This window comes from Vombatus ursinus, unplaced genomic scaffold (genome assembly GCF_900497805.2).
Source record: "Vombatus ursinus unplaced genomic scaffold, bare-nosed wombat genome assembly UNPS02014772.1, whole genome shotgun sequence".
Lineage (NCBI taxonomy): Eukaryota > Metazoa > Chordata > Mammalia > Diprotodontia > Vombatidae > Vombatus > Vombatus ursinus.
In genome coordinates, this window is record NW_020954550.1 from 35,146,227 (window position 1) to 35,169,804 (window position 23,578).

Genomic DNA, 23,578 nt, shown 5'->3' on the forward strand with positions numbered 1-23,578 from the left:
AATCCCACAATACAATGAGGTTGCCTACCAGAATTTCAGGAGAGACACTTCATATTACCTCACTGATTCCAATCTTATCTGTTCAATTTCAATCTTCTCCCATGAATGGGAGAAGGTTTGGGATGAAAGAAGAAATTGATTCTAATCTTTAATTTAACAAGGGGGAAGGGAAAAAGTAGCAATCTAGGAATCACTAAATATTTTTGTTTGTTTTTAGGCAGAACCATTAGTAGTTGATCTTAAAGACCTTTTTCAAGTCATCTATAATGTCAAGAAAAAGGAAGAAGAAGATAAGAAAAAGGCAAGTACTAGAGTGTGATAAGTTGGCAGGAATAGATAGCTTGATGAGTTGTTTTTTTTAATTACTACAATCATAGAGCACTTGGGTTATCATATCTGAATATATTGTTTATCACTGAAATTCTTGACTTCAATCTCTTGTCAAGATAGCCACAGACCATAGTACCATTTTAATTGATCTGTTGGGAGGACACTCAGAGACCGTGGAGTTAGGGACACTCAGAGACCATGGGGTTAGCACACATATCACAGCTTCCAGGTTAACCCTAAGGTTGGCTTTAAGCCCTGGTTAGATTAAGTCCAAGAAATCTGTTCTAATCTGTAGCTGCATGAGGAGGTGAAGGAACACCTTTTTTTTTTTTCTTTCTGGGATAGAGAACCCACTAGGCAGGTCTCTTTCTCCAGATTCCTTCTCTTCTTTTACCTAGATCAACTCTTCTGAATCCCGAGGGGTATTCAGAATCAGCCCATTTATTCAAGGGTTCTATGAACTAGGAGCCCACAATGATTCTAGAGAGCCACAGGGACATTGCCTATCCATCTGAGGAGCCAAGGCAATTTTGCTAGCCTGTTTATGCTATGTGGCATTGTGCCAAGCTACAAAGAATTCTAAAAGCCAATTCAATTTCCTGCAGTTTTAGGATGGAAACAAGTGAGTTTTGTTTTTTGTCTGTCTGCCTTAAGGAGCTACTACTAGATGAGACCAAAGCGGTGGTGCAGATTTCTGGAAAATCTAGGTATTTTAGTAAATGCAGCTAACATAATTTTCCATTTTTTTTATTTGTAGACTGAAGAAGCCAACAAAGCAGTTGAGGTAAATGTGTTTCTATGCTTGTATAAATAGTTTGATCTAATGCAAATGTTGCACTATCCTTCTCTTATAATTGAAGCAGAGTATTCTCCAATACAAAATCCAAATCTTTGTTTAGTGAGCCATTAAAATTGGGAATAAATACTTAATTAAACTATAGATTTTGGAGTCAGAAGTTCAAATCTGGGCTCTGCTACTTAACAACTTATGTGACCTTAGACAAAACAATGACTTCTCTGGGCTTTCTCTTAAAACAAGAGGTTGGATTAGATTTCTCAGGGTCTCTTCCAGCTCTAACATTCTATGATCCTGTGACCTTTTCAGAATGGGAATAAAGACCTGCTCACACTTGATTACCCAGCTAGCAAAATGAAATTGGTATGTCTATGAAGTCTTATGATTCTGCCCTAATTGTATATATTATGCTCTGTGGATAATGCTAATGTAGCCATAAAATTAGCAAATCCCATTATCACTAACAATTCTGTATGGATATTTATTTTTCTACTATAAATGCTATTTTAATGTTAATGTAGAAACATAGTACTGGTATATGTCTTAATCTAATCAAAATTGCTTTTTTAAGGGTGTTGACCAGATGGATTTGTTTGGGGACATGTCCACACCTCCTGACCTAAATAGTCCAACAGTAAGTATGTGGGGAGCACGCTGGGGGAAAAATTTTGCACCATAATAGCACTTATGCCTGTAATTTTATTTCAAAATACCAACAGCCAAAAGATTTGCCTTTCCCAGCAGGAAATACATCCCAAGTTGCCATATGGATTTTCTACATAAAATATAAAGACATTATAGTATCACTTATAAATCATGCAAGTTGTACTTTTAAAAAAGTTGCATCATCTCAACAACCTATATTTATCATCTGAAAGATAAGCTAGTCAGAAAATTTCACCCTTTCAGGTAATTAAAAAAAAAAACAGAGGAAGAAGCTGAGTAGAACCTGTTGACAAAACCAAATTCGACTTGAATATTCAGATGCCAGAATTCAAGATGAAGATTTCACCCTAGTCTCCCCTTTCTGTTACCTTTTCCTGCCTAATCAATTTCAATTCATTGGCAAGCTCATTTTCAAAAGGTTTTGGAAACAAGAGCACCAAAGGAAACGTGGGACTGGAAAGAAATTAAATGATTCTCAGTCAGCTAGCGTTTATTAAACACCTACTATATGGCAGCCTCAACATAGAGCACTAGAGGTGCCAAAAAAAAAAAAAGGCAAAAACACTGTCTCTACCTTCAAGAAGCTCACATTCTAATGGGGAGACAACATGTAGACAGCCTAGGTACATACAAGTTGTATATGGAATAGGTGAAGTTCATAGCAACTTGGGATGTAATTTTTGTTCTTATACTTGCTCCCTATCTCAAACTCCCACTCATGCAAAAAGGCCTAGTTTAGCTATTTCCAAGTAAAACCTGTGTATTTCAACACTCCCATATCACCTGAATATTTGGGACTTTCCTCCTCCCACCCATACACTTCTCCTCAAATTCCTATAACCTGTTTTTGTGCTACTGTTCCGTAGTTATCAGTCAAGTGTTTATTGAGTGTCCATAAGTTATGTATTCACATCTGGCTCCTGCCTCTTCAGGAGTACCCAATCTAATTGATGTTATAGATAAGCACTATCAGTATAAGTAAAGAGAGAAATATAGTTAGGGCAGGCAGAGTGTGTGTAAAAGTCAGGGGCTGGAGGAGGGACTAATTGGGAGAAGCTTCTTAGAGAAACTCGGTCTTGATCTACCTATAAAAAAAAGACAAGAAATACAATGGGAAATGATAAATGGCATTTCTTTGAGAGGGCATCTGGAGTGAATGTTCTCTGTCTAGAACTCTAGCCCAGTGTCTATCAGTTACTCAAGGCCAAGGCTGGCTCCTTAACAAAGCCCTCCCTATGAGCCTCAGTAGAAGAGTTGTTCCTTCTCTGAAAAAAAAAAATCTCATTTCTATCACACTTCAAAGTTTACAGAGTAGTTCCTATGAAACAAAAAAGGGGGTGTTTTTCCCACACTAATGAAAGAGAACAATGGTGTAGCCTGTTTCATGTAGTAGATAATGCAGATATCCTTATTTCCTGTGGCATAGGCAGTAAAAGGATCCACAACTGACAGATGAGGAAACTGGGTCTCAGATTAACTTGGCCAAGTTCACCCAGCTAATAGGTATCTGTGTCATGTTGAATAGAAGTTAATGTCCTTCCCATTCTTCCGCATTGCCTCTCCTCTGAAATGGCATCACACTGAACAGCATTGTAAGACTTAACAATGTAAGGGATGAGAGGCAGCATGGCATGTTGGAGAGAACACTGGCTTCAAAGTCAGGAAGACCTGGGTTCAAGAGTTGCCTCTGAGTGACCCTAAGCAAGTAACTTCACCTCCATACTCTGGGCCACTCTCTAAGACTATAAATTATAGAAAATTACATTAGTAGAAGGAGTTTTCTGATCCAGGAGTTCCCCTGTAGTAATGAAAATACCAGTTCAGTATCAATAAGGTATTTAGAGATATGTCTTAGCTTTTGCTACTAAACACCTTCAAGTTCTATTTCTCTATCTCTCATAGCCTTTAGTATAATGCTTTGTACATCATAGATGTTCAGTTGTAGAATGTAGAGTCCCATAAAGGGTGAACTTGGTTCCAAGGGGACTGCACAGGCTAAAGCTGAGATTAGAAATGAAGATGGGGAGGGGCTAATTGGCTGACTGCTTAGGCAAGAGTCAAAAGGAAGAACCTAGGATAGAAAAATTGAAGTGGAAGATTATAGGCTGAACTAAATTTAAACTGACTGCTTATAAGGAAGTGAAGTTTTATGCCTTAAAAAAAAATTAAAACACTTGGCAGGTGACATCAGGTTATTAGGCTAGAAAATCAGGGTAACACTCTGGATATGCATTACCTTAATTTTTGTAAAGGGCTGACAGTTTTATTATGCTGTTTAAGTGGACAAAATGAAGAGCTAAAAGCTGGAAAGATTCAAAACTCAAAACAAAAGAACAGTAATGGTTTAATCCCAGCTTGGAAAGATGAAGGACCCCAGGAATCTCTGCTCGGCCCTGTGTTCTATGGCTAGGCCCAGATCAGTGTGAACAATGATTCCTCTGAAGTGGGCACATCATTGAAATTCACACTACATATTTCCATTGAGCTGAAACTAGTTGTTTTACATAATTATAACTTCAAATAACACAAATTGGAATATATGGGACCACTTAGGGAAGAATGCATTATTTGCACTAATCCAGACCGTGCTGTAGTAATGCTTCTCTGGATGACTAAATTTTCTCTATGTTTAAATACAGCTTAGGTTACTAGCATAACAAAATAGAGATAAGGGGACAGAAAAGACAGAATTTAGTGAAAGGAAGATTTAAGAGACTATGGGGGCGAGGAGAGGAAATAAGAATTTATGTGGCACCTACTTTATGCCAGGCACTGTTCTAAGCACTTTCAAAATATGATCTCATTTGATCTTTACAATAAGCCTCTGAGGTAGATGCTATTATTATTGCCACTTTACAGTTGGAGAAACTGAGGCAAACAGAGGCTATGTGACTTGCCTAGGGTCAAAAGCTAGTAAGTGTCTGAGGTTGGACTTAGACTCATGTCTTCCTGACTTGCCCTATCTACTGTGCCACCTAGTTGCCTCAACTTGCCTATCACAAACAAGAGTTGAAGATGGTATTCCTAGCCTTGGTTGACCAGAAAACTAGTGGTAGAAATAATGAAGCTGTGGGAATACGTGTGTGTGTGTGTGTGTGTGTGTGTGTAGTTAGGGCTGGGGTCAAAGGGGAGGTAGATGAGTTTGAAATAAATTATGGGTCAGATGTTGGCAGGACATACAGATGGAAACACTCAGTAGGTAATTGGAGATAAAGATCTGGAGATTAGGAAAGAAGTTTGGACTGGAGAGTGATTACTAAGGAAGAGGATATGGATAAGGGTCAAGGTCAAGGACAGATCTATGGGGAGGATTGGCACTGAAGGAATTAGAAGAAGATGAAAAGTGTTAGGAGTTAGAGGAAGATAGTCAGAAAAGTACAGTGTCACAGAAAACTCAGGAAGAGAGAGTTTCCAGAGAGAAGGGTTATTAAATATTGAATAAAGTAAAAGGTTTGAAGAGGATAAGGATTAAGATCATTGTATTTGAAGGCTGATAAGTCATTGACTTTTTAAGAGAATAATGTCAGTGGAGGAGGAATAAGGGTAAAAAATGAATAAACACTAAAGAAATTGAATTAGTAAGTATGACCATCCTAAATGATTTTAGGAAGAAAATGGTAGTTTGGGCTTTTGTGTACTTTATATAAAATCATATTTATTTTTAGTGATTTCAGATTTTCCAAGCTCTTTCCTCATATTATCTCAGTACAAATATTTCACCAGCTGTAAAATAGGGATAATGAACATGAGAACTTATTTGCCTATAGTCACAATACCAAAATTATAATTAAAATGAAGTCCGAGTTTGAAGCATTTTCTGCAAATAGTTAGCCTTATAAAAATATATGTAATGGAGAAACTGACTTAAATATGCATCGAAGCCCTTTGACCTTTCAGCTACCCTTACCTCTTCACTTCCAGTAAGTCTTTTTCACCTCCAAACCAGTTTCCTCATCTGTAAAATGAGGCAGCTAAAATATGTCCAATGTCTGTTCCAACTCTAAATCTTGTGATCTTGAGGCAGAACCAGACTATCTCCTCTAAATAAATTTTATTCATTTCTATGTGCCTCTTAACATTGAATTTATATTTCCATGTTTTTAATCAGTAAAGTATCATAGGAAAAGAACTAGGATTGAATTCGGGTTCTGCTACATATGAATCATGTGACTTTTGCTTTCAATTCCTCATCTGTAAAATGAAGGGTTTGGGCTAGATCTCAAAGATCCTATTAGCTCTAAAACCTCTTATCTAATGTGTTTACAAATGCAAAGCACCCAAGGGCCCAATGAGATAATCTGTTTCTAAACTAGAAAATCAGTCTAGGAAAAAATGTTGTAGATTAAGGATCTGACTCAATTTTGGTCCTTCTCAGAACATACTTGGTCACTTAATCTAAATTCTGATACTGTGAAAAGACCTCTGTTGCCTTTGGAGTTTAAAGATCTACCTTCAGATCCCACCTTATTACCTATAACCTTGAGCAAGTCACTTTACTGATCTGGGTCTATTTCCTCCTCTATAAAATGAAGGGGTGCTTTGATAGATGGTCTTTGACCTCCTTTCCAGCTCCAAATCTTTGATGCTATGTCAATAATTCTAACTCTCCTTGCCCATGTTCATTAACACCAGGCATCTCCTACACCCTCTTCTATTCATTGGAGGCCAACATTAATGTCATATAATCCAGATTGTAAAACTGATAGTTAAAACTTGAGCATTTTTTCAGATGCATTAGCATGACTTTCCCCTGGCTCTGCCATGGGTAATCTAAGAGGTAACTTCTAATACAGTTGATTTGGTAAGTCAATGCTTGATTTAAATTAATACAATTTTTTTTAATGGAAGGTTGGTTGGGCATTTTTTTTCTACCCCACATCTTTCAACACCAAAAAAGACCAAACCTGTCATATCAATCCTGAGCAGTCCAGATCTCTTAATCCAAGAGCAATAACAATGAGCAGTTTGAAAGCCTTATTTATACCCATTACTATAAAGAAGAGTTCATTTCAAATGTGGTAAAATATACTTGTCTACATAAATTCAGATGAAAACTAAAGCCTTATTCTGGACTAATAGCCCTTATGTAAAGGTACATAAGAAGGGCTATACAAGTAATAAGCATCAAAGGTAGCATTTGAGCCTAGGTCTTCATACTCTGTGGTACCAAAATGTACACAAGAAGGACTACAATTATTAAAAGACCCATATTGAGAGAGCCAGACAGGATTGTTAAGAGATAGGGGATTAGAGTAAGGATTTTTTTCCCTGGGGGTGTGTGTGTGTGTGTGTGTGTGTGTGTGTGTGTACTGTATTTTCCTGCCCCTGCCCTCTTAAATGTCTGTGCCCCAAAATATGCTTCTAAAGGATTTGAAAATGGCAACCCTACTAATATTGAATAAACTGACCATGAGCTGGTTTGTGTTATAGGGCCTGCCACTTGAAACATCAAAGAAGCTCCCATAGTGATCCTGAGCATCTCACATAGCAGAGTCCTACCCTACCATCTCCTTAGAGATGTTGGGACCTGAGTATTCTTTGAATGTGACCAAGCTCCCTTTCGGTTAGACTGCTCACTCTCTCTCTGCCCTGAGCCCTTCTTTTAATAACAACTTCTGAATGCAGAGGAAAATGGGAGAGGGCTAGGTAAAAATGAAGATGGTATGAGAAACCTTGCTGCTATGGAGGGCAGCGGAGTAAAATAAAAAAAAATAAAAATAAAAAAAACCTAGGCAGTATGAAGAATTGATCTAATGCACTGCCTGACTTGCCTTACAGGGATCAAACAACCCAAAGACCTAAGTTCTTTCATAGCTCACCAAGAAACATTGAATTCTTGCATTTGGAACTCTCAAACTACTTCCACAGGAGAACTCTTAGTACTTATGGTTCCCTCTAATTTTATGGTAGGATTGTTTTAGGACCAAAAACTATTTAAGGATGCCTCATGATATCAAGGAAACAACATTATGGTACACACAAGGAGTCCTGGATCCTAGTATACACTCACATAGCTAGTTAGTGTGAAACTCTGATTTCACAAGGTATTTGACCCCTCTGAGCCTGCTCTTTGAACTGGAAAGGATTTTGCATATCAATTTCAGGATTCCTTAAAAATAGATTTCTCCTCACTCTAACCTTTGGAGAGGTCTTGCTGTATTTTGAATGTACCTGAGACACTTAGTATCTGTATGAGCCTGAGTAAGTCACTTAACCTCTCAGCCTAAATTTCTTTATCTACAAAACAGAAATAATAGCACCAAGCTCACAGGTTATTGTGAAGCTCAAATGAGATAAGTTGTGTAAAGTGTTTTGCACTGAAGAGTTATTATTAGTTGAATGAGAGACAATAGCCTTTAGCCAAGAGAATCACAATAAAACAGCACCTTACTAAGGACTCTCATGAGCAAAAGTGGGAACTAGGGGAAGAAAAGGGGTGTGTTTTGAGGGTGGGAGAGCATATCAATAGATGGCTGCTGAACTGATAGAAGAAAAACTACTCATGTGAGGTATGTTGTCAATGATCACCATGATCCAGCTCACATTTAAAACCACGATATTGACTAACACTGTCTCTTTTCTTTCTAAATTTAATAGGAAAGCAAAGATCTCCTGTTAGTGGATCTAAACTCTGAAATTGACACCAATCAAAATTCTCTAAGAGAAAATCCCTTCTTAACCAATGGCATCACTTCCTGCTCGCTTCCTCGACCAAAGCCCCAGACACCTTTCTTGCCTGAAAATGCTTTTTCTGCCAATCTCAACTTCTTTCCCACCCCTAATCCTGACCCTTTCCGTGATGATCCTTTCACCCAACCAGACCAATCGACACCCTCTTCATTTGATTCTCCCAAACCTCCAGATCAGAAGAAAGAGAATCTGAATAGCTTCTTACCACTTCCACTGAGTAATGGGTCTCTGAATGGCGATTTTGATTACTTTGGGCAACAGTTTGACCAGATTTCTAATCGAACTGGGAAACAGGAGCCTCAGACAGGCCAGTGGCCCTTTGCAAGTTTGCAAACCCAGCCTGCAATAAGAACTCAGAATGGGGTACCTGAAAGAGAACAAAATGGCTTTATCACATCTTCCCCCAATTTTTTTGTGGGGAGCCCTTCCAAAGGACTGTCACTACCCAACGGAATAAAGCAGGACACAGAAAACTCTGCCCAGTTCTCACCACATGATTCCATAACAATTATCCCACCTCCACAAAGTACCAAACCTGGAAGAGGCAGAAGGACTGCTAAGGTGAATTACCTTCTTCACATATCCGTTGGCAGAATGCATGTTCGGTACCAAAGGGTGGCTTAATGCAAGCTTTTTTTTTTCACTCTCTCTGCTATTATAACTCCCAGAGTGTGGCTGTAAGATAGAAGGTGGGACCAGTCACGTCAGTTCTCCAGGAATATTTCCCTCTAATCATCCATTGTTCTTAAATTTCCCCTTCACCTTACAGCAGTGTTTGTCACCTGCTTTCCACTTGCATGCTTTATCACTTAATAGATTTAACTAAACAAGTTTTCTATTTTAATGCTGCCGGGCTTCTGTATCTCTGGTAAGTTGATCTTTACATACTATGGGGCAAAGGTCAGAGTTAGCCTTGGAAAAGTGTTGCCACAGTCTCTTACTTGTGAAACTGGGGGCTTCATTAAAGAAAAAAATAGATATTCGTTCTAGGATTGATAAGTAGAAATCAACCCATTACTATTTTAGGTAGTAAATTCATCCTTTAGATTTGTATGTCTCAAAGCATATTGGTCTTCATGTCTAATACAAGTGCAATGCAATGGCCTAGATCTCTTCTTGGTCAAGTGTTTCCATCTGCAAATACTTTTCCAGCTCTTAGGCAGATTACGTAACAAACTGGGGCAGGGGGGTAATGGGACCATCTCAAGCAGGTATCAGTAAAGTAAAAAACAACAACAACAACAACCACAACAACAGCTGAATGGGAATTAGACCTGAGGTATAGTTCTGGTTCTGTTATTAACTCGCTTTGTCTGCTCATCTGTAACATGGGATGATTGGATAAGCTCCACAAGGCCCTTCCCTGATCTGATGTTCTATGACAGTTATCTAACCTGATCTTTCTTGGCCAACTATTCAGTAGAAAAATGACTAAGGTTCCAACTGTTCTCATACTGCCAAGAACAGACTTTTGGGTTTTAGGAAATTCGGTCTTTCCCTTTTCTGAAAAGTGAAGGGTGAGAATCGTCTTGATTATTTGCAATTATCAAACTAATTTTTTCTATTTTTTTCCCTCCCTATCCTTCTTCTTCCTCCTCCTCCTACCACCACCAGTCTCCAATGAATGATATATTTGGGTCAGATCTTTTTGCCGCTCCTACCACAGAATCTCCATCTCAGATTTCACCAACAGGACAACCTACAGTCTTGCAGAACAATCCTATGGACCTCTTCAACACTAATGCTCCATCCTCAGTGGGTTCCCTGACTGGTCTAGGTAAGTTTGTCAGTTTCCTGTCCCCTTTTTATTAAAGTCTCTAGTTATAAGAGTTCTGAAGAGCTAGAAGTGGTTCTAATATTCCCAACCTGAATTTGAAAAGCATCAAAGGAAAGGTGGGGTGAAGGGAGAGGTGACTTCCCTTTCATATAGGCAAGGCCTGTGTAAGTGTCTACATGTGAATTAAAATGTACTCCAGTATCCAGAATATGGGCAGCTAGATGGTGCAATGAATGGATAGAGCACTGGGCTTGGAGTTAGGAAGACTCATCTTCCTGAGTTCAAATTTGACCTCAGAAATTTAGTAGGTGTGTGACCCTGGGCAAGTCACTTACCCCTGTTTGCTTCAGTTCCTCATCTAAAAAATGAGCTGGAGAAGGAAATGGCAAATCACTTCAGTATCTTTGCCAAGAAAATCCCAAATTGGGTCACAGAGAGTTGAATGATACTGAGAATAACTGAACAACAACAAAAATCCAGAAAATATTCTCACTGATCTGCTGTAGAAAAGTGAAATGCTACCATTTGAGTGATTCCTTTAGGTTATCACCATCATCATCATTATTAGACTGGAGCTCTAATTTCATCAGCATATGGAGCCTCCCAGTGTGGAAACACCCAGTTAGCAATGCAGATTGACACCTGCTTTGCAATTTATAGTCTTAAGAGTTTCCCAGGGCATTGTGTTAAAATGACTTGCCCCCATAATCACACAGTTGGATAATCACAGCAGGGGTGAGAACTGAACCTAGATCTTCTTACCTCTGTTTCTGTATCCACATTTATATGATAAGTCACAGAACCTGGAACCTTAAGCCTTAAACCAATTCAATTTTTAAAAATAAATAGATAATTAAAAAAGATAAAACTGACTTATGAGACCCTTGACTAAAAGAGCTGATAGGTAGCTTTTTAAATTTGAGTTTTGTACAGAAGTTCCAGAGAGCATTTGGTCCTTGGGGATGGGGAAGGGTTGAGAACAGTAATCATAAGCCAGAGTGAGAAAAGGCAGGCTGCTTCCTGAGGACGGGTGGGCACAGAAGAACATCACACCTCCTTCACAATTTGACCCTGGGCTGGCTGGCTCAGCAAGACCACTCTGAACAGCCTCCCATTATTTTCGGACTTGTTGCTAATTTCAGTCCTTTCAATAAATGTCTGCCATTGGTGGAGAGGGAGGGACTGATTTTTGCTGCTCGGCACCTCTACAGACTCCCCCCGATTAGTAGTGGGAAGGTTCCAGGTAGCATTCTCTTCCCTTTTGTAGAACTTAAACCAGAAATGTTGGATTTCTCTGATTTTGACACTGGCTCAATCATTAGGTGTGCCTTTCTTCAGCAGGAAAATGTTTTCACAGTGTCATGCTAAATCTGTTGAGTCATGTCTGGATGGAGGCAGGGTGTTGCCCAGCTGCCGAATGGCTGAAGATTTTTTCTTGTACATATTCCCTACCTTGCTCTGATTCTCTTTGAGAGCACTTATGCAAGAAACTCTTCCTAAATGTTCTATGATCTTTCTTGGGCTTCATTGTTCCACTCCCTCCCCTGAAATGGCAGTAATAAACATCCCTTTACAGCAAGGAGAAAAATGCCTGCATGTCATGGCTACGATTAAATAAAGTCAGAGAGCTCTAATATCAACGCCTTGAAGAATTTTTATAGCAAATATTTTACTAGTCAGCCTGCAAATACAGCTGGACCCAATAACTGTTAATTTATTCAAATGAAGTGAAGCTTTTTGGCGGGGTGCCCCCATTGAAGCCTTGGGATGAACAACAACAGAATACTGATGATTCTTCAGAGTTTGGCCACTGCAGTAAAATGAGCTCTACAGTATAGTCCCTGTCCACTAGCTGTGAGCCTCCATCAAGCCACAGAAGGTTGTAGGTCTGGCTTCCGCCCCCAGCTGGGCAATCACATCTTGTTGCGGGCTGGTGGGGGTAGAAACCTCAGCACTCTGATGCTGCACACAGCTGAGAACCGGCATCAGGAGGACAGGAGACTGACCTGATGTACACCTCCTTCCTTCCCTACCCCTTGCTCTGCCTTGCACCCCCCCGCCCCACACACATACAGTGGCAAGACCTGGAGAACTTTCAAAATGGCCTCTTCATGTGAGTGTATGATGAGGAAGAGGAAGGAAGGCTGAGGACTGAAAAGGTTTTGGCTCTTGCTCTTTAGAGCACTTTTCTCTTCCTCCTTGCCCGTTAACCCTCATGATTAAAACCACAAATTTTGCTTCTAAGAGAATAAGAGTAGATAGCACAAAGACTGGAAAGTTTGTGAAATGCTAACCTGTCTTTTTTGTTATTCCACAATTTTTTTAAATCAAATTAATAAATAGTGAGAGAAAAGTTTTTAATGAAACTAAAATGACAAGTCATCTCAACTGAGTTATTCTCTTTTTTTCCACTTAATAGTATTTTATTTTTTCTAATTACGTGTAAAGATAGTTTTCAACATTCACTTTTATAAGATTTTGAGTTCCAAATGTGAGTTATTCTTTCTACCATCTTTGAGTCAATCTAGTTTTTAGGGTTATTTAAAACTGCTACATCAGAGAATTCCAGATTTAGATCTGAGAAAGCTCTGAGGTCCCTTCCAACTGAAGTGTTAAGTGACTTACCCAGGGTCATACCACTATCAAGACAAGTTCTGAACCTGGGTTTTCTTGATTCCAGATACAGCACGCTATCCAACGTACTCTGCTGTCTCTCATACCAAAGGATCAGCTCTTCTCTTAAGTTAAGCAATGGGAGAGCCTCAGGCTAAGTAGAACGGTAGAACCCATCAGTCCCCTTACTAAAATCAGCCAACATTCTATAGTAGAAGACTTTAATTATATGGATATGCCAAGGTTAAATTCCTATGAAATAAAGGAATCTTAATTTTCCTCCTTGCCTACCCTCTGATTCTCCCACTATCTCTACTTTAGTAAGTACAGTGGTCAGGAAATGGTAGTTGGAAAAACTTGTTACAATATAGTCTAAGACAGAATATTAACTTGGTGCCCAAGAAGGCAACTTAGTGACAGAAATAGAGAAAAAAATATGGAGACAAATGTAAGTTCCAATCTCATTAGCTATGTGAACTTGGAAATCTGGGCCTCAGTTTTCATCCTCTGTCAAATAAATTTAGAGGCCAAGGGTGGGGAACCTGAGGCCTTGAGGCCACATGTGGCCCTCTAGGTCCTCAAGTGTAGCCCTTTGACCAAATTCAAATTTCACAGAACAAATCCTTTTATTAGTTTTTATTAATTTATTTTTATTTAATTATATTTATATTTTATATTCATATATAAATCTATAATATTTTATATTTGTTAATGTATCTGTACATAATATGTTATATAATATTTATATATTTTTATTAATAAAAGGGCCACATGTGACCTTGAGGTTCCAGGTTCCCCACCCCTGGTTTAGACTGTTTCTAAAGATCCTATCAGCTCTACCATTCTCAATTTTTTTCACTGTAGCAGACAGGTGCAATTTGGTAAAAACTAGCCAATATTTTGTCTAGAATAAAGTTCTATTGTATTTAAAATGTAAGATCCATTCTTAGCTCATGGACTGCATAAAAACTGATAGCAGGTCAGATTTGGCTCAAGGCTGTGGTTTGCTGACCCCTGGTCTAGATCATGGTGATCATATAAGACATCAGAGTTAATTTAGACTTTCCCATAACCTCTGTGTGTGTGTGTGTGTGTATGTAAGAATAAACAAGGCATAATATTATACTACTGCTAATAATAAATTGAATTTATCAAGCACTTTTAAAGTTCACCAAGTGTGGTGAAGTCCTAGAGAATTGTTTGTTTGTTTGTTTGTTTTAATATATCTCTCATCTGATATTGAAATAGCATAAGGTCTCTTGTTCTATTCTGGCAGGCCTAGGAAACTGATGAACTAAGTAAGTGTCAGACAAGTTCAAGGATGGTGGAGTTTTGAAATGAGGACATCAGCTATATGTTTTCTTTTTCATGTTTGTAGAGATGAATTGTGGCTAAGAAGGCACCCTAGGTTTCCAGTGCCCCAGGGAGAAGGTGAAAGAGGAAACGTGTGAAGCATAGAATAAGCTTCGGGAGGAAGGGAGGACTAGTTTGGCACAATTGGAGAAATGGTTTGATTCTAATGACAGGCTTATAAGATAGCACATGAGACAGACATATGTTTAATAGCTTGGACGTAGAGTTCATTTAGGTTTGAGGAGAGTACCTCATAAATACCTTCACTTGCTTCTGCCTTTCTGATTAGAGGACTGGAGGGCAGAGGAAAAAACTCCCATCCCCTCCTTTTACCAAGGCCTTAAAATCCCAGCCATCTCTCCATTTGCAACCAGCTATCAGGCTTGGTTTTGACTCCACCATCATCATGAACATGCCCCGAGGATAGACGTATCACCAGGAAATGCACCTTGGTGTACACTGCTTCAGCTTCATGCACACATACCTCATTAGTACCCTCCTTTGCTACTGCCTCTTGATTGGAGGGTTGAGTATAGAGAAGAAAAAACTCCTCCCGCAGCCTCCCTTAAAAGAGAACTCAGAAGCTCCATCATTGTCTCAAACTGGGTGCTCTCCCCCAACTGCTTTCCTGCTTCGTTTTGACTGTTGTCTTCCCCATTAAATTGCAAATTCCTTGACAGCAGAGACTTTCTTCTCATTATTTGTATCCCTAGCACTTAGCACAGTACTTGACATAGAGTAGGCACTTAATAAGTGTTTGTCATATATTTTATCTCACCATTATCCTCAGATTCCTGGCCAGGTTTACGCTGGGTGATAAAATGTAAAAAAGCTAATTTTGATTTAAATTTGATTTAAAGTAGTCCTCTCAGCAATACCTTTAACAAGTCTCCCATTACAGTCACAACTAAAACTTTTTCAGATCTCCTCTCTATCAACACTTGATGAATTAAAATCAACAGAAACTATGAAATGGTCCCCATAGGATGTGAGCAGAATGAGTTTTCATGAAAACGAGCTGTCATTGATGTATTAGAATTATCTTAAAATTAACCATCCAGGTGGTGGCTAACCTGGCTTTGTGTATAGGTATTGTTAAATTACATTCGTGCAACAAGGGTGTTCATTTCCTCCAATGTTCAGGTACTTAAGAAAACTACCATAGGATACTGTTGATGATTTAATTCTTCTATCTTTTACATTTCTCATTTGGTGAAATATAATATTTTTCCTCTCTATTCCTTAGGTGGTTTACCAGTATCAACACCTCAGACAGGACCATGGAACCCACCATCATTAGTTTTCAACCAGTCCACCTCAGTGCCCATGATGAGTTCTCAGCCTTCAGGATTTAGTCAGCCTCTTACCTTTAATACAAACCCAACAGTCTCAGGCTGGGATCAGCCAACATCCTATGGAGCCCCAACATCACCCTCATCCCCTCCTCTCTGGGGCTCTACCACAAATGTGCCAGCTAACACATGGCCAGCACAAGCCTCCTTGGGGAACCCTTTTCAGAGCAACATATTCCCAACAGCAGCCTCACCTGGCCAGCAATCTTCTGTGCTTATCTCAGGCTCACCACCTCAGCCCCCTCCCAGAACTGTCCCACAGAAGGATATCTCTTGTGATGCCTTCACTGCTTTAGATCCACTTGGGGATAAAGAAATCAAAGAGGTGAAAGAAATGTTTAAGGACATCCAGCTGAGGCAGCGACCAGCAGTGCCAGCAAGGAAGGGGGAGCAAGCATCCTCTGGGGCCTCAGGAGCCTTCTCCAGTTACTTCACTAGCAAAGTTGGAATTCCACAAGAAAGTACAGAGAATGAGGAATTAGATGCTAATCAGTTGTTGGCCAAGATAAATGGTAAGGCATTCCCCCCCCCCCACACACACACACAACCTTATCCAAGGTAATCAGGTCCAGAAGAACCCAATACTAGCTTCTGTCTTATTTCATTGACCATCCAATAGCTCCATAAAAAGTTTAACTATTTATGTCTTGGAATACATTAAAGAATCAATTGTTATCTTTGGAAAAAACTGGCCTGATATTGCCCCCTAGTGACAGGTGTCTTGGCACTGATAATACTAGCCTTCAGAAGTACTAGAAACACTGTCAGTGTTCTCGGGGCTAACTCCTAGTATCCTGGTAAAGCAAATGGTCCTCATTCAGCTTCTGCATTGATTCTACCTTAAACAGCTTTAAAAGAAATCTTAAAATCCTCTACTTCATGATAACAAGTCCCTTCACTTTGAGTCCACAGATTGGGGGGCAGAGGGGTAGGCGTGAAGGGGAAGGAATAAGCATTTATTGAGTGCCTACTATGTGCCAGACATTGTCCTAAGCAGGGAATCAGACCTATAAATTGATCAGTCTAGGGAATTGCCAATGTGGATGAGGAACTCATCTGTAACATAAGTCTTAATCACTTAATATAGTCTCATACACTGAGAAGTTTAAATCACTTGCCAGTCAGATAGCCAGTGGGTGTCAGAAGCATAATTTGAATCCATGTCTTCCTGAATGTAATCTGGCTTTCTATACACAATATTGCACTTGGATTCTTTAACTGCCTCACAATTCTGAGAAACAGTATGTAAGCTCTTTTATCAAACTGAATGAGATTGGTATTTATAAAATGATTAGCACAGTGTCTACAACACAGGGGACATGATAAATGCTTGTTCTTTATCTAATTGAGGCAAATGTTAACAGGGAGACTATTTAAACAAGAAGCCATTCTACTAAGTAGCACATTTTGGATTTTTGTTCTTTTTTTCTTTTTAAAGAAGCACCAAAGCCAGCTCCCAGGCAAAGCACCCCTTTAGCTTCCAAGCCAGTGGAAAGTTCATTTGAGAACCTTTTTGCAAAAGATCCTTTCCGTTCTCCATTGCAATCACCCGTAAGTATGATTATTGGGAGAGAAACCTAATAACTCGGCAAATTATTATTCCAAGGTACTAATGCTCATACCTTGTAAAACTGGTAGAATCAGATTATTCCATTTTAATTTTTAGTTAATCTTACTTTTAATTCTTAATTCATAAAGTAATATTTCTGTCATACATACACAAAAAGATAGAAGAATCAACTTTGAGAACTGCACTCATCTTTGGCACATTGCTTCCCTTAGAGAAAGATAATAGTTATCCCTTTCACATTTCAGGGGTTGGGGCACAGCACCCCACAATCTGGTAAATCTGTATAAAAATTTTTGGCCCTCCCTTCATACCATGGAAGTAGTCTGAATTTTTTTTCTTTTTCTTTTATGGGGTGTTTACAGTAATATATATATTATGCATTTCTGAGTTTCTAAACTTTTTCTATGTCATCTGCTGGCCTTTTCATATTGCCTGGGACTTCCACAAACCTCCCAAAAAACTCTCATTTAATTTCTTAAGCCGACTCACTATGTATCCCTTGATAGGGAAAGTTGAGATGTGGGAAGGATAACTATTATCTTTCAATGATAGCCACATGCTTTCAATTGTTACAGCTAGACAAAAATGGATACCTTAAAGTATGACGCCTGTCCTTGGAAGCATTTATTATGTGACTTAAAATCCTACTTTAAATGCTTTGCCAGGAGAAACTCAAAGCTGTAATTCTGCCTAAAAAGATTTAATTTCTTAATATGATTACCTTAATGGCAACAAATCACAGAAGTTACACCAAGTATCATGCTTAGGAAGCAAACTTCCTTTGCTAGCAGCTTGTGTTTTCATTTGGATCTAATTATTCAGCATCACCACTTGCATATCCACAGAGTTCTGTGGAACCTAGAGCTGTGTTCTCCCAACTATTAAGAAATTAGAAACTAAATGAGAATTTTTTGGGAGGTTTGTGGAAGTCCCAGGCAATATGAAAAGGCCAGTAGATGACATAGAAAAAGTTTAGAAACTCAGAAATGCATAACATATATACACAACTTTATAATCCAACTATACTTCTTAAAAAGAACTCTGGAAATAGTCTGAATTGTTTTCTTTATGATTAAGACAATTCATAGGTAAGACATAGAACTATATTCAAAGATAAGACTATTTATGTTTCCAATTGGATGTTGTATCTCCATAGACTGTGCCTCAACAGCCAACATCTTCTCATCTATATGGGGATCCTTTTGGAAATCGATTTGCATGACTTCTGTAAGTAGAAATTTCTATCAAGTTAATTGTCTGAGGGGAAATTAAATTTAGAATAGAAGTTAAGTGCCTTTTGCTTGGAGGTGACTTAGACCTGGGTTTCCATTCTTGAAACAGTAACACAACATTGAGGAGGATAGGTATCAAAGTTTGTTGGTGGTATGCTAAATAACTCAATTTCTTCCACACATGAAATCTATACCTTAGTTCTTTTGAACATAAGTTCTATATTCTTTATATATACTAAAACATCAAAACATGGAGGACTTATGAATTCTCCCAAATTGCCAGAAGCAAGCAGGATTTTCACATTGCTACATACACAATGGCATCTTGCTTATGTACGGAAACACTCACTGAACTTGTTACTTATAATAATAAACCAGTGTTCCACAGGGCCTGGAAATTTAAGGAGATAAGAGATCTCCTCAAGCAACCATCAAACACTAAGTAAGTATTGTTAATGACTACACCAAACACAGATGACACAAACATCTTGGCTTCTGCTCAGTCTGGATCCATAGTCTAGTAAAGTCATTCAAAAAGTATTTATTAAGTGTTCACTATGGGCCAGGCACTGTGCTAAGCACTGGAGACACAAGTTCAAGCAAAGAGAGCAGTTCCTGCCCTCAAGAAGCTTACATTTTGGATAACACCTAAGGACAAACCATTAAATGGAATGAAAAAGCTGGAGAGAAGAGAAATGTTACCTGGTGGCTGCATGAGGGCTAAGTATAATCATAATCAAGTCAGTTCAAACCTACTCTAAACTGTGGTGACTGTTGATGATGGTTGATTAAGCACATTTTTTAAAATGAAATTGCACCTTGGTGGTAAATATTTGTTGGTTGAGACAGATCATTGAATGCAGAAGAGTGATGTGTAACAAGACAGAAAGGGTAGGCTGAGGCCAGATGGTGAAGAAAAGGCCTAACCAAGGAGTTTCTCCTATAGAGATGCAGAGGTTCCAGGATGTTGGAGGCAGAGAAATAAAAGACAGTAAGCAAAGACATTTATTGCAAACACCTTCTGAAAGTGAAACCTTGTACTGCAAAATTAGGATAATTGAGCACTGTTGCTTAGCTCATACTGAATAATTCATTTACATGAGACTTTAAGATTTGCAAAGCACTGTAAGTCCATTCATTCTTTATGCAGGTAAGATTGTTCCTTCCTTACCATCTCCACAGATGAATGCTTAATTTGTGCAAAACTTTAGTTACACAGGAAAAAAAAAAAAGAAATCCTGAGAATTGATTAGAAATTCACTGTAGTCTTGGACTTCCTTTATACATTTGTGAAAGTCTCAATAAATAAAGATCTTATAAGTACAACCCACTTGTACAAAATATCAGTTGGTGGAAAGAGCACCATATTTAAAGTCAAATAAACTAGACTGGAATCTCACCTCTGCCATTTACTCCCTGGAAGACCTTGGGGGAGTCGCTTAAACTCTGAGGACCTCAGTTTCCTTGTCCATAGAATGGGAGAGTAGACTAAACCACCTCTGTGGTCTCTTCCAGTTTTAAATCTATGGTCCTTCGTTGGCTGGTTTATTTGGATATTTCTCATGATTTATCAGGCAAAACTATGTAGGGATGAAGGAGGATCAGACTTCCATTGGTTTAGCCCTGTTTGACAGAATGCACACAGAAACTCCTAGTTAAGCCTCCAGTTTCATGAGAAGGAGATTCAGAATGAGCGCCAAGGGGAAGATGTGCTTGATTTTCCGTGTGTGTTCACACAGGTCCCTGGTCCTATACCTGTTACATGAGAAGAGAATAGTAAATAGCTTTGTCTTTGGTTTCAAGCATGACTAGCCCACACCAGTTAACTTTAAACATATCAGATGTTGTCAGTGTATATTGTGCTTTTTATTTTTAAAATACCAAGTGTCTATTGGATAAGGATTGGAGAGGGGAAGGAGGAAGAGAGCAGGAAACTCTTAACATATATGGAAGATAGCTGCTAATCTACAAAATAATCAGAGCTGCTATTCTATCACCTTGGGCTTTTTTTGGTACCGTACCTTTTACTTGAAAAGTATACACTGTAATGAGATTTCTCTTCTACTTCAGGCCAATTAGGGGACAGTTTAATGGACTAGAGAATGAATGTAATTTCTCTGAGAGCAGCACAGTTTACCCTCAGGGAGTGGTTTTCCTCTTGGGGATTGTAAATTACTTCCTACCTGTGGCTTCTTCTTACTTAATGATATCTGAATCTGTGTTCAATTTTTAATTCCCCAAAAGCTGCACATTTAGTCCCACTGATAGTGAAACAAATTAGAATTATATTCTGTGTATGTATAGATTTGTAACTTTTTTTCTCCCATTCTTCATTAGGATTTTGGTGCATTCCCTATCAAGATGAACAAAAAGGTTGGCCGCATTTGCCAAGGACAGAGCTACTAGTGGGACAACTTCTTGTTGCAAGCTCCAGCTTCAACATTCATTACCTTTTGCCTTATTCGTTGATGGCTTTTTTTTTTTTACTTATAGAGATATCTTTTCACTTTTTGCCCAGACATAAAGCTAAGCTTCAAAGCTGTGGCTTGAAACATAAGATATAAGAACCTGACCTTCCAAATCTGAAAACAAGTGAAGTCAAGAGAATTTCTCCAATGTGGGGAGGTGGGGATAGGAGAGTGTGTCCCCTTGAGTCCTCCACCTTTACTTTCCCAAAACACTTGGCATCTCACAAAGGATAAATATTAAATAATACCATCTGAATACACACTCCTTCCAGAACTTTTGCTCTGCTAACAAGTTTGGAGTTACCTTCACTTAAGGTTTAGAATTTGTATGGGTTTTTTTTCTTTATTTTTTTCAAAGGCTTACAAATTCATGGTTATAGGACTGAGCATTTATTAAAAAATAAGACAAAATCTTGCTTTTCTTCTCCTCTTCCCTTTCTTCTCTAATGATGTGATGAAGTAAACTAAAACAAGTCCTTCAACCACTGATAGATATTTGTTGTCACATTCCACATCTCCAGACCTCCCTTTTCAAAAGATGGGAACCCTTTTTGAAGCTCACTTTTGGGAAATTCTCCCTGTCCTTATTGCAGGATTGACTTTGTTTTTTTCCCTCTGACCCAAAAGCTATAACAAATAGTGGATAAGCATGTTGGGGGGAAGGTAGCTTTTTCTCCCCCAAACCTACCCTCACCCCCAAAACATTCACAATATGACCCACTTCCTAAAGTTTCACTTACTTTGACCTAACACTATCACTTTCACCCATTTGCAGAGCTGGCAAAATTCTTTGGGTTTATGGGAAAACAGTCTCTTTACCAAATCACAGGTCTCACACGGTTTTGCTGCCTTTTGGTTAAGAGAGAGTGTGGTCACTTCATCACAGTCACTCACCTAGTAGGCACATACTTTTTTTCCTTAACTGAATAAGAGGCCACCACCTTGAATTCAAGCTCCAGAATCCAAACCTTTTGATAACACTTTTCAGTGAGCCTGCTAGAAGTCTACTCAGCATGGAGGTATTGTACTCAGTCCATTTATTAAATGAAGTGATTGACCCAAAAGCCTCTGGAGTTTTTGGTGGTTACATTGGACCCTTTGAAGCAACTAGGGAACTTTCTTCAAACAACAGGCTAGAGATTGGTAAAGACAAAATAAAAATGATTAGAAGATGTCCAGAACCTGAAGTATCTGAAGATATTGGTTATAATCATGGTTATATCGACCTTTTTTTTCCCTCTTTTTGAAAAACCAAAAACAAACTTGAACACTTTCCCGGTATATTTTGTATCTCTACTTTTAGCACAATTATGAGAGTGAATTTTTGCCAAAATGAGTTTTGTATTACATGTGTGTTTTTGTTTTTCTTGTCTTTGACCCTTAACTCTCAGGTTCTTGTGGGTGCTAAACATCCACATTCAATGTTAATTTTGGGTGGAGGAAAAGGATACCTGCCTGCAGTGTCAACCAGCTGGTAGACTCATGCACCTCTATTGATTTAACCCTAAGCCCTAAATAATTGTCTAAGGTAAAGTTAGGGTGACATGTCTAATGATAATAGCTGATCAATGTATAGGCTTAACCTTTCTGTCTGACTTTCTGCTCAACCATTTATAAATATGAACTTGAAATAGTATTTTAATGTCCAAATACTTAAACTTGTGCTAAAACTGGAGACAATTATTTGTAGGTAACTGGGATTTTTGAAAGTAATTTCTTGAAACTGAATTTCAGCCACACATGTCCTGTACAGATCTGTTTTTCTCCTGTGCACTTTTCTGTAATACAAATAAAGCTATGAATTTACTACATCTCAATAAACTGGAAATGCAGAATTGTGCGCATCTTATCCATTTGTTCTATCTTCTTGAAATCCAGTTCAGATAAATTATGGGGTATTTTGTGCTTTAAAGTGGGGCTGAAAGAAGATAGAAAAAGGTAGGTAAAAATCAGTGGTGTTTTTTTTTTTCAAAGTTAGCTCATCTCACCCCATCTTCCCCCATTGCCTGACCTCCAATGAGAAGTAGATACTAAAATGAATCCAAATTATACCCCAATTTCTCCAATTAGAATTTGCTGCAGTGTGAGGCAGCTTTGGTTGTGTACAAAATTAGCCTCAGAGTCAGGAAGGCCTAGAGTAAGTTCTCACCTCTGACACGATGTTAACCTCTTGGTGCCCTCACACAAAGTTCTAAGTTGCAGAACAATTAGACAGGTAGGTGGTATATAGAGTGGTAGACCTGGAGTCAAGAAGACCTGAGTTCAAATCCAGCTTCAGGCATTTACTAGCAATGTGACTCTACACATTACCTTTTTCTCTTAGCTTCCTAGTTTGTATAATGGGACAGCTAGGCAGTAAAGTGAATAGAATGCTGGGCCTGAAGTCAGGAAGGCATCTTCTTAAGTTCAAATCTGGCCTCAGATACCTACTAGTTGTGTGGCCCTGGGCAAGTCACTTAACCCTATTTGCCTCAGTTTCTTCATCTGTAAAATGAGCTGGAGAACATGGCAAATCATTCCACTATCTTACCAAGGAAACCCTAAATATGGTCACAAAGCATCAGACAACTTAAATGACTGAACAACAATAAAATGGGGATAATAATAGCACCTACCTCCCCGGATTGTTGAATAAAATGAGATACACACTGTGCTTTGTAAACCTTAAAGTGCTATATAAATATTAGCTATTATCATCAATTACCAATGGTGAAGTTTCCTCTTTGGTAGT

At 38.6% G+C, this 23,578-nt stretch overlaps 1 protein-coding gene across 3 annotated transcripts in view; it reads left to right on the forward strand.

Annotated features, from left to right (window-relative positions):
• Positions 1 to 22,682, forward strand: part of DAB2 (DAB2, clathrin adaptor protein) — a 65,560-nt gene extending 42,878 nt beyond the window's left edge. Inside the window, exons 6-15 of one of the 3 annotated variants that reach the window (XM_027863521.1) lie at positions 218 to 301; positions 1,088 to 1,114; positions 1,436 to 1,489; positions 1,698 to 1,760; positions 8,390 to 9,043; positions 10,097 to 10,259; positions 15,472 to 16,089; positions 17,016 to 17,128; positions 18,304 to 18,374; positions 20,717 to 22,682. In XM_027863521.1, the coding sequence (XP_027719322.1) occupies positions 218 to 301; positions 1,088 to 1,114; positions 1,436 to 1,489; positions 1,698 to 1,760; positions 8,390 to 9,043; positions 10,097 to 10,259; positions 15,472 to 16,089; positions 17,016 to 17,128; positions 18,304 to 18,369 (1,842 nt within the window). In that variant the 3' untranslated portion in view covers positions 18,370 to 18,374; positions 20,717 to 22,682. The remainder of the gene's footprint in view (positions 1 to 217; positions 302 to 1,087; positions 1,115 to 1,435; positions 1,490 to 1,697; positions 1,761 to 8,389; positions 9,044 to 10,096; positions 10,260 to 15,471; positions 16,090 to 17,015; positions 17,129 to 18,303; positions 18,375 to 20,716) is intronic. The other 2 variants (XM_027863523.1, XM_027863522.1) reach the window with 2 other exon arrangements.
• The last annotated feature ends 896 nt before the right edge of the window (positions 22,683 to 23,578 follow it).